The 12070-nt window shown below is 41.1% G+C and overlaps 1 protein-coding gene across 3 annotated transcripts in view; it reads right to left on the bottom strand.

The window, feature by feature from the left end:
- The window catches only part of FAM91A1 (family with sequence similarity 91 member A1), a 454979-nt gene that overhangs the window by 224046 nt on the left and 218863 nt on the right, over positions 1-12070 (bottom strand). For all 3 annotated transcript variants that reach the window (XM_053715335.1, XM_053715336.1, XM_053715337.1), the window contains one exon: positions 5780-5886. In XM_053715335.1, coding sequence (XP_053571310.1) covers positions 5780-5886 — 107 coding nt within the window. The remainder of the gene's footprint in view (positions 1-5779; positions 5887-12070) is intronic.

Genomic DNA, 12070 nt, shown 5'->3' with positions numbered 1-12070 from the left:
TTTCGGAAGAAAACCAGGTTTAGTACGTAAAACCACCTTATCTGCATGGAACACCAGATAAGGAGGAGAACACTGCAGAGCAGATAATTCTGAAACTCTTCTAGCAGAAGAAATTGCAACCAAAAACAAAACTTTCCAAGATAATAACTTAATATCAACGGAATGTAAGGGTTCAAACGGAACCCCCTGAAGAACTGAAAGAACTAAGTTGAGACTCCAAGGAGGAGTCAAAGGTTTGTAAACAGGCTTGATTCTAACCAGAGCCTGAACAAAGGCTTGAACATCTGGCACAGCTGCCAGCTTTTTGTGAAGTAACACAGACAAGGCAGAAATCTGTCCCTTCAAGGAACTTGCAGATAATCCTTTCTCCAATCCTTCTTGAAGAAAGGATAGAATCTTAGGAATTTTTACCTTGTCCCAAGGGAATCCTTTAGATTCACACCAACAGATATATTTTTTCCATATTTTGTGGTAAATTTTTCTAGTTACAGGCTTTCTGGCCTGAACAAGAGTATCAATAACAGAATCTGAGAACCCTCGTTTTGATAAGATCAAGCGTTCAATCTCCAAGCAGTCAGTTGGAGTGAGACCAGATTCGGATGTTCGAACGGACCTTGAACAAGAAGGTCTCGTCTCAAAGGTAGCTTCCATGGTGGAGCCGATGACATATTCACCAGATCTGCATACCAAGTCCTGCGTGGCCACGCAGGAGCTATCAAGATCACCGATGCCCTCTCCTGATTGATCCTGGCTACCAGCCTGGGGATGAGAGGAAACGGCGGGAATACATAAGCTAGTTTGAAGGTCCAAGGTGCTACTAGTGCATCTACTAGAGTCGCCTTGGGATCCCTGGATCTGGACCCGTAGCAAGGAACCTTGAAGTTCTGACGAGAGGCCATCAGATCCATGTCTGGAATGCCCCACAGTTGAGTAATTTGGGCAAAGATTTCCGGATGGAGTTCCCACTCCCCCGGATGTAATGTCTGACGACTCAGAAAATCCGCTTCCCAATTTTCCACTCCTGGGATGTGGATTGCAGACAGGTGGCAGGAGTGAGTCTCCGCCCATTGAATGATTTTGGTCACTTCTTCCATCGCCAGGGAACTCCTTGTTCCCCCCTGATGGTTGATGTACGCAACAGTCGTCATGTTGTCTGATTGAAACCGTATGAACTTGGCCTTTGCTAGCTGAGGCCAAGCCTTGAGAGCATTGAGTATCGCTCTCAGTTCCAGAATATTTATCGGTAGAAGAGATTCTTCCCGAGACCAAAGACCCTGAGCTTTCAGGGGTCCCCAGACCGCGCCCCAGCCCATCAGACTGGCGTCGGTCGTGACAATGACCCACTCTGGCCTGCGGAAGTTCATCCCTTGTGACAGGTTGTCCAGAGACAGCCACCAACGGAGTGAATCTCTGGTCCTCTGATTTACTTGTATCGTCGGAGACAAGTCTGTATAGTCCCCATTCCACTGACTGAGCATGCACAGTTGTAATGGTCTTAGATGAATGCGCGCAAAAGGAACTATGTCCATTGCCGCTACCATCAAACCTATTACTTCCATGCACTGCGCTATGGAAGGAAGAGGAACGGAATGAAGTGTTTGACAAGAGTTTAGAAGTTTTGTTTTTCTGGCCTCTGTCAGAAAAATCCTCATTTCTAAGGAGTCTATTATTGTTCCCAAGAAGGGAACCCTCGTTGACGGAGATAGCGAACTCTTTTCTACGTTCACTTTCCATCCGTGAGATCTGAGAAAGGCCAGGACTATGTCCGTGTGAGCCTTTGCTTGAGGAAGGGACGACGCTTGAATCAGAATGTCGTCCAAGTAAGGTACTACTGCAATGCCCCTTGGTCTTAGCACCGCTAGAAGGGACCCTAGTACCTTTGTGAAAATCCTTGGAGCAGTGGCTAATCCGAAAGGAAGTGCCACAAACTGGTAATGCTTGTCCAGGAATGCGAACCTTAGGAACCGATGATGTTCCTTGTGGATAGGAATATGTAGATACGCATCCTTTAAATCCACCGTGGTCATGAATTGACCTTCCTGGATGGAAGGAAGAATTGTTCGAATGGTTTCCATTTTGAACGATGGAACCTTGAGAAACTTGTTTAGGATCTTGAGATCTAAGATTGGTCTGAACGTTCCCTCTTTTTTGGGAACTACGAACAGATTGGAGTAGAACCCCATCCCTTGTTCCCCTAATGGAACAGGATGAATTACTCCCATTTTTAACAGGTCTTCTACACAATGTAAGAATGCCTGTTTTTTTATGTGGTCTGAAGACAATGGAGACCTGTGGAACCTCCCCCTTGGGGGAAGCCCCTTGAATTCCAGAAGATAACCTTGGGAGACTATTTCTAGTGCCCAAGGATCCAGAACATCTCTTGCCCAAGCCTGAGCGAAGAGAGAGAGTCTGCCCCCCACCAGATCCGGTCCCGGATCGGGGGCCAACATTTCATGCTGTCTTGGTAGTAGTGGCAGGTTTCTTGGCCTGCTTTCCCTTGTTCCAGCCTTGCATTGGTCTCCAGGCTGGCTTGGCTTGAGAAGTATTACCCTCTTGCTTAGAGGACGTAGCACTTGGGGCTGGTCCGTTTCTACGAAAGGGACGAAAATTAGGTTTATTTTTGGCCTTGAAAGACCTATCCTGAGGAAGGGCGTGGCCCTTAACCCCAGTGATATCAGAGATAATCTCTTTCAAGTCAGGGCCAAACAGCGTTTTCCCCTTGAAAGGAATGTTAAGCAATTTGTTCTTGGAAGACGCATCCGCTGACCAAGATTTCAACCAAAGCGCTCTGCGCGCCACAATAGCAAACCCAGAATTCTTAGCCGCTAACCTAGCCAATTGCAAAGTGGCGTCTAGGGTGAAAGAATTAGCCAATTTGAGAGCACGGATTCTGTCCATAATCTCCTCATAAGGAGGAGAATCACTAGTGATCGCCTTTTCTAGCTCATCGAACCAGAAACACGCGGCTGTAGTGACAGGGACAATGCATGAAATTGGTTGTAGAAGGTAACCTTGCTGAACAAACATCTTTTTAAGCAAACCTTCTAATTTTTTATCCATAGGATCTTTGAAAGCACAACTATCTTCTATGGGTATAGTGGTGCGTTTGTTTAAAGTAGAAACCGCCCCCTCGACCTTGGGGACTGTCTGCCATAAGTCCTTTCTGGGGTCGACCATAGGAAACAATTTTTTAAATATGGGGGGAGGGACGAAAGGTATACCGGGCCTTTCCCATTCTTTATTTACAATGTCCGCCACCCGCTTGGGTATAGGAAAAGCCTCTGGGGGCCCCGGGACCTCTAGGAACTTGTCCATTTTACATAGTTTCTCTGGGATGATCAAATTCTCACAATCATCCAGAGTGGATAACACCTCCTTGAGCAGAGCGCGGAGATGTTCCAACTTAAATTTAAATGTAATCACATCAGGTTCAGCTTGTTGAGAAATTTTCCCTGAATCTGAAATTTCTCCCTCAGACAAAACCTCCCTGGCCCCCTCAGACTGGTGTAGGGGCCCTTCAGAAACAATATCATCAGCGTCCTCATGCTCTTCAGTATTATCTAAAACAGAGCAGTCGCGCTTACGCTGATAAGTGGGCATTTTGGCTAAAATGTTTTTGATAGAATTATCCATTACAGCCGTTAATTGTTGCATAGTAAGGAGTATTGGCGCGCTAGATGTACTAGGGGCCTCCTGAGTGGGCAAGACTGGTGTAGACGAAGGAGGGGATGATGCAGTACCATGCTTACACCCCTCACTTGAGGAATCATCTTGGGCATCATTTTCTCTAAATTTTGTGTCACATAAATCACATCTATTTAAATGAGAAGGAACCTTGGTTTCCCCACATTCAGAACACAGTCTATCTGGTAGTTCAGACATGTTAAACAGGCATAAACTTGATAACAAAGTACAAAAAACGTTTTAAAATAAAACCGTTACTGTCACTTTAAATTTTAAACTGAACACACTTTATTACTGCAATTGCGAAAAAGTATGAAGGAATTGTTCAAAATTCACCAAAATTTCACCACAGTGTCTTAAAGCCTTAAAAGTATTGCACACCAAATTTGGAAGCTTTAACCCTTAAAATAACGGAACCGGAGCCGTTTTTATCTTTAACCCCTTTACAGTCCCTGGTATCTGCTTTGCTGAGACCCAACCAAGCCCAAAGGGGAATACGATACCAAATGACGCCTTCAGAAAGTCTTTTCTATGTATCAGAGCTCCTCACACATGCGACTGCATGTCATGCTTCTCAAAAACAAGTGCGCAATACCGGCGCGAAAATGAGACTCTGCCTATGATTAGGGAAAGCCCCTAGAGAATAAGGTGTCCAAAACAGTGCCTGCCGATATTATTTTACAAAATACCCAGATTAAAATGATTCCTCAAGGCTAAATATGTTTATATATGAATCGATTTAGCCCAGAAAATGTCTACAGTCTCCAAAAGCCCTTGTGAAGCCCTTATTTATTGTCTGTAATAAAAATGGCTTACCGGATCCCATAGGGAAAATGACAGCTTCCAGCATTACATCGTCTTGTTAGAATGTGTCATACCTCAAGCAGTAAAATTCTGCTCACTGTTCCCTCAACTGAAGTTAATTCCTCTCAACAGTCCCGTGTGGAACAGCCATCGATTTTAGTAACGGTTGCTAAAATCATTTTCCTCTTACAAACAGAAATCTTCATCTCTTTTCTGTTTCAGAGTAAATAGTACATACCAGCACTATTTTAAAATAACAAACTCTTGATTGAATAATAAAAACTACAGTTAAACACTAAAAAACTCTAAGCCATCTCCGTGGAGATGTTGCCTGTACAACGGCAAAGAGAATGACTGGGGTAGGCGGAGCCTAGGAGGGATCATGTGACCAGCTTTGCTGGGCTCTTTGCCATTTCCTGTTGGGGAAGAGAATATCCCACAAGTAAGGATGACGCCGTGGACCGGACACACCTATGTTGGAGAAAAGAACCATAAATCCTCACAAAGATCCTGAAACCCCCTTTACACTATCCATAACAAATGCAGTTTCCCTCCAAAACCTGTCTCATAATCCTCAGCTGCTAGTTAAGAATGTAAAAGAGTTTCTGCAATCTTGTTCACAGAGTAAAGCGATGCACAGAACACAAGAAACTGCTAGTATCAGCTTCTTTCCACACCATAAAAACACAAATAAAATGTAAGATAGATTATAATTATCTCTATTAATTCTGCTAGAGGGTCTTAGAGGATATTACATACATTACATTTTGGTATCCTTTGTTGAAAAGCATATCTAGGTAAGCTCAGGAGCAGCAACTCATTTCTGGAAGCTGGCTGCTGATTGGTGGTTGCACATACATACCTCACGAGTTCAGCTAGCTCCCAGTAGTGCATTGCTGCTCCTTCAACAAAGCATACCAAGAGAATGAAGCACATTTAATAATAGAAGTAAAGTGGAAAGTTGTTAAAAACTGCATGCTCTGAATAAAAAAAAAATGTGGTTCATGTCCCTTTAAGGAACACATCACTTGGTGGCTATCAATGCTTCTAGTAGCACGCTCACCATCTGTTCTACTCCAATAACTCAGACATCAATGCTTTATTTTATAACTGGGAGCTTGAAAATGTTTGTCACAGACATTGGTGGGGGAAAAAACAACACTATATAGTTTCATAAATGGGCCTGATTAATAAATACTTATGCATTTTTACGTCTTCTCAACTAGCACAAACATATTAATAACATGTAGACAAACCAATGTTAAAGGGAGATATTCCCTTTGTAACTTACCTCAGCCACATTCGTGTGTTCATCAATTGAAACAAAAATTTTGTACAGAAGAGTTTCAAAGTAATCGCCCTGTAATCTGTTCATTACAAAACCTTCAAGTGGAGGCACTGCAAACAAAAATAATATTATGTCACTAATTTCCTTCTATAACCAGCTATTTTACATAGCCCAGAGAGTACTTTTGGCTTCACTCCCTACCCGCGCCCCCCCCCCCCCCCGCATTACACTCTCACCCCTTCCTCTTCAATGTTTTTGTCTTTGGTCTCCCCCTCAAATTATTCCATTTGTTATGTTTGGGAATATACAGAAACAGGCCGAGAGAACCCACATGGTCATTGTGCGCTACCTACTATACCATGCCACACTGGCAGGCAAGGACCACTTTTAGTCATACGTGCATTTCTCCCACAGTGCTCTGAGCACTTCCTGCCAATGTATTTCTGAATCCTCTTAAAATGATATGGAAACAGTGTTCTATTAGTATATAATAAAAAAAGTTAAATAAAAGTAATAATTAATGGATATTGCAATATAAAGTTAAAGGGACAGTCAACCCATAATTAAACTTTCATGATTTCAATTTACTTTTATCATCAAATTTGCTTTGTTCTCTTGGTATTCTTTGTTGAAAGCTAAAGCTCCTGTGCTAATTTATAAGCCCTTGAAGGCCACCTGTTATCTCTCTTTTTTTTTTTTACAGCTAAACAGCACTAGTTCATGTGTGCTATATAGATAACACTGTGCTCACTGCCGTGGAGTTACCTAGAAGTCAGCACTGATTGGCTAAAATGCAAGTCTGTCAAAAGAACTGATAAGGGGGGCAAGTCTGCAGAGGCATAGATACAAGGTAATCACAGAGGTAAAAAACTATTTATGCTTACCTGATAAATTAATTTCTTTCATGATGGTGAGAGTCCACAATCCATTACTCATGTGAATTACCTTCCCTACCACTTGGAGGATGCAAATATTCCCAACCCCAAGAGCTCTATAAAACCCCTCCCCCCTCACACATACCTCAGTCTAAACGCATAGCCAAACAGAAGTGAGGTAAGAAAAAGAGCAGAAGAAAAGATTTGCTTAAAACATTTTGTTTTAAAAATGTGTGGGGTCTCATGGACTCTCACAACCATGAAAGAAATGTATTTATGGATCCATTACTAATGGGAACGAATACATACATCAACAGAACAATAAATAAAGGCTTTCCAGACTTTATAGTAAATTGTCCTAGTCACAGAATCAGAGAAACCCCTATATCTTAGAACTAAAGGGACCCTGATCCTTACCAAGTGCCTGAGATGTCCCAGATGATCATCCCTAGAATGAGAACTATCAAAGCTAGACAACAACCTTTCTTAAACTAAGATGGAATTTAAAACATTACCCATATCACCTGAAAACTGAGAGTTCCCCTCAGAAGGATGACATAAGTCACTACTGTGACCCCATCTAACTGCAAGAGGAAAATAAATCTCTTTATTTTTTTCTCTATAGAGGCTAAACCTAAAAAGCCTTTAAGGTTGCAGAGACTCAGAATCAACATTTGAAACCTTGCCTCCGGAGGAAACCAGGCTTATTGAAGTCTTAGAAACCTCCATGCAATTAACAGGATCTTTAGAAGCAAAATCTTGATTCCCAGTTTCAGAAGAGACTGGAACAGAACTTGAACTTTTAAAAGAAAGTTTAGAACATAGAACAGACGAAACTTCTCTCTGAGAGTCTCTGTTCTAAATTCTGTCTGATGTTACTAAATAAACTTGAGAAGTAGCCAGAGAATTAAAACAGACTGAAACTTAGCTTCTTAATAGAGACTTTACCTGCCCCCTACCAGAAACATTGGATCGGGGGCCGCACTTTCATGCATTTTTAGTAACAGGAGTAGTTTTTTAGCCTGCTTAGACTTATTCCAGTCAGAATTGGGTCTCCAAACAGAACTAGAAGTACTCTATTTTTGATCAGAGGAAACTTTACTCATTTGTTCCTTATTCTGTCAAAAGGAACGGAAACAATTAAAGACCTTAGATTTTTTTCTCCTGAGGTAGAAAAAACATAATTTATGTAAGAACTTACCTGATAAATTAATTTCTTTCATATTAGCAAGAGTCCATGAGCTAGTGACGTATGGGATATACATTCCTACCAGGAGGGGCAAAGTTTCCCAAACCTCAAAATGCCTATAAATACACCTCTCACCACACCCACAATTCAGTTTAACGAATAGCCAAGAAGTGGGGTGATAAGAAAGGAGCGAAAGCATAAAAATAAGGAATTGGAATAATTGTGCTTTATACAACAAAATCATAACCACCACAAAAAAAGTGGGCCTCATGGACTCTTGCTAATATGAAAGAAATTAATTTATCAGGTAAGTTCTTACATAAATTATGTTTTCTTTCATGTAATTAGCAAGAGTCCATGAGCTAGTGACGTATGGGATAGCAGATACCCAAGATGTGTAACTTCCACGCAAGAGTCACTAGAGAGGGAGGGATAAAATAAAGACAGCAAATTCCGCTGAAAAAATAATCCACAACCCAAATCAAAAAGTTTTAATCTTAAAATGAAAAAAACTGAAATTATAAGCAGAAGAATCAAACTGAAACAGCTGCCTGAAGTACTTTTCTACCAAAAACTGCTTCAGAAGAAGAAAAAACATCAAAATGGTAGAATTTAGTAAAAGTATGCAAATTAGACCAAGTTGCTGCTTTGCAAATTTGATCAACAGAAGCTTCATTCCTAAAAGCCCAGGAAGTAGAAACTAGTAGAATGAGCCGTAATCCTTTGAGGCGGGGACTTACCCGACTCTACATAAGCATGATGAATCAAAGACTTTAACCAAGATTCCAAAGAAATGGCAGAAGCCTTCTGAATTTTCCTGGAACCAGAAAAGACTAGATAGACTAGAAGTCTTTCTAAAACCTTTAGTAGCTTCAACATAATATTTCAAAGCTCTTACTACATCCAAAGAATGTAAAGATCTCTCCAGAAAATTCTTAGGATTAGGACACAATGAAGGGACAACAATTTTTCTACTAATGTTGTTAGAATTCACAACCTTAGATAAAAATTTAAATGAAGTCCGCAACACTGCCTTATCCTGATGAAAAATCAGAAAAGGAGATTCACAAGAAAGAGCAGATAACTCAGAAACTCTTCTAGCAGAAGAGATGGCCAAAAGGAACAACACTTTCCAAGAAAGTAATTTAATATCCAGAGAATGCATAGGTTCAAACGGAGGAGCCTGTAAAGCCCTCAGAACCAAATTAAGACTCCAAGGAGGAGAGATTGACTTAATGACAGGCTTGTTACGAACCAAAGCCTGTACAAAACAATGAATATTAGGATGATTAGCAATCTTTCTGTGAAAAAGAACAGAAAAAGCAGAGATTTGACCTTTCAAAGAGCTTGCAGACAAACCCTTATCCAAACCATCCTAAAGAAACTGTAAAATTCTAGGAATTCTAAAAGAATGCCAAGAGAATTTATGAGAAGAACACCAAGAAATGTAAGTCTTCCAGACTCTGTAATAAATCTTTCTAGACACAGATTTACGAGCCTGTAGCATAGTATTAATCACTGAGTCAGAGAAACCTTTATGACTAAGAATCAAGCGTTCAATCTCCATACCTTCAAATTTAATGATTTGAGATCCTGATGGAAAAATGGGCCTTGAGATAGAAGGTCTGGCCTTAACGGAAGTGTCCAAGGTTGGCAACTTGCCATCCGAATGAGATCTGCATACCAAAATATGTGAGGCCATGCTGGAGCCACCAGCAATACAAACGAACGTTCCATTAGAATTTTGGAAATCACTTTTGGAAGAAGAACTAGAGGCGGAAAAATATAAGCAGGTTGATAATTCCAAGGAAGCGACAACGCGTCCACTGCTTCCGCCTGAGGATCCCTTGATCTGGACAGATACCTGGGAAGTTTCTTGTTTAGATGAGAGGCCATCAGATCTATTTCTGGAAGTCCCCAGATTTTAACAATCTGAAGAAATACCTCTGGGTGAAGAGACCATTCGCCCGGATGTAACGTCTGGCGACTGAGATAATCCGCTTCCCAATTGTCTACAACTGGGATGTGAACCGCAGAGATTAGACAGGAGCTGGATTCCGCCCATACAAGTATCCGAGATACTTCTTTCATAGCCTGAGGACTGTGAGTCCCACCTTGATGATTGACATCAATCATTGTCTGTCTGAAAACAAATAAACGATTCTCTCTTCAGAAGAGGCCAGAACTGAAGAGCTCTGAAAATCGCACGGAGTTCCAAAATGTTGATTGGTAATTTCGCCTCCTGAAATTCCCAAACCCCCTGCGCTGTCAGAGATCCCCATACAGCTCCCCAACCTGAAAGACTCGCATCTGTTGAGATCACAGTCCAGGTTGGACGAACAAAAGAGGCCCCTTGAATTAGATGATGGTGATTCAACCACCAAGTCAGAGAAGATCGAACATTGGGATTTAAGGATATTAATTGTGATATCTTTGTATAATCCCTGCACCACTGGTTCAGCATACAAAGCTGGAGAGGTCTCATGTGAAAATGAGCAAAAGGGATCGCGTCCGATGCAGCAGTCATGAGAACTAGAATTTCCATGCACAAAGCTACCGAAGGGAATGATTGAGACTGAAGGTTTCGACAAGCTGAAACCAACTTCAGACGTCTCTTTTCTGTTAGAGACAAAGTCATGGACACTGAATCTATTTGAAAACCCAAAAAAGTTACCTTTGTCTGAGGAATCAAGGAACTCTTGGTAAATTGATCCTCCAACCATGTCTTTGAAGAAACAACACAAGTTGATTCTTATGAGATTCTGCAGAATGTAAAGACTGAGCAAGTACCAAGATATCGTCCAAATAAGGAAATACCGCAATACCCTGTTCTCCGATTACAGAGAGAAGGGCACCGAGAACCTTTGAAAAGATCCTTGGAGCTGTTGCTAGGCCAAATGGAAGGGCAACAAACTGGAAATGCTTGTCTAGAAAAGAGAATCTCAGGAACTGATAGTGATCTGGATGAATTGGAATATGAAGATATGCATCCTGTAAGTCTATTGTAGACATATAATGCCCTTGCTGAACAAAAGGCAGAATAGTCCTTATAGTCACCATTTTGAATGTTGGTATCCTTACATAACGATTCAATATTTTTAGATCCAGAACTGGTCTGAAGGAATTCTCCTTCTTTGGTACAATGAATAGATTTGAGTAAAACCCCAGACCCCGTTCCAGAACTGGAACAATTACCCCAGCCAACTCTAGGTCTGAAATGCATTTCAGAAACGCCTGAGCCTTCACTGGGTTTATTGGAATGCATGAGAGAAAAACTCTTCTCACAGTCGGCCTTACCTTGAAACCTATTCTGTACCCTTGTGAAACAATGTTCTGAATCCAAAGACTGTGAATCGAATTGATCCAAATATCTTTGAAAAATCGTAACCTGCCCCCTACCAGCTGTGCTGGAAAGAGGGCCGCACCTTCATGCGGATTTGGGAGCTGGTTTTGACTTTCTAAAAGGCTTGGATTTTTTCCAGACTGGAGAAGGTTTCCAAACGGAAACCGTTCCTTTAGGGGAAGGGTCAGGCTTCTGTTCCTTATTCTGACGAAAGGAACGAAAACGATTAGCAGCCCTATATTTACCTTTAGATTTTTTGTCCTGAGGCAAAAAAATTCCTTTCCCCCCAGTAACAGTTGAAATTATAGAATCCAACTATGAACCAAATAATTTATTACCTTGGAAAGAAAGAGAAATCAATGTTGACTTAGAAGTCATATCTGCATTCCAAGATTTAAGCCATAAAGCTCTTCTAGTTAAAGACATATACCTGACATCAATTCTAATGATATCAAAAATGGCATCGCAAACAAAGTTATTAGCATGTTGAAGAAGTTTAACAATGCTATAAGCATTATGGTCTGACACTTGTTGCGCTAAAGCCTCCAACCAGAAAGTGGAAGCTGCAGCAACATCAGCCAAAGAAATAGCAGGTCTAAGAAGATTACCTGAACATAAATAAGCTCTCCTTAGAAAGGATTCAAGCTTCCTATCTAAAGGATCCTTAAAGGAAGTACTATCCGCCGTAGGAATAGTAGTACGTTTAGCAAGAGTAGAGATAGCCCCATCAACTTTAGGGATTTTGTCCCAAAGTTCTAATCTATCTGATGGCACAGGGTACAATTTCTTAAACCTTGGAGAAGGAGTAAATGAAGTACCCAGACTATTCCATTCCCTAGAAATTACTTCTAAAATAGCATCAGGAACTGGAAAAACTTCTAGAATAA

This window comes from Bombina bombina, chromosome 5, assembly GCF_027579735.1.
Source record: "Bombina bombina isolate aBomBom1 chromosome 5, aBomBom1.pri, whole genome shotgun sequence".
NCBI lineage: Eukaryota > Metazoa > Chordata > Amphibia > Anura > Bombinatoridae > Bombina > Bombina bombina.
This window is presented reverse-complemented; position numbering and strand designations above follow the sequence as displayed.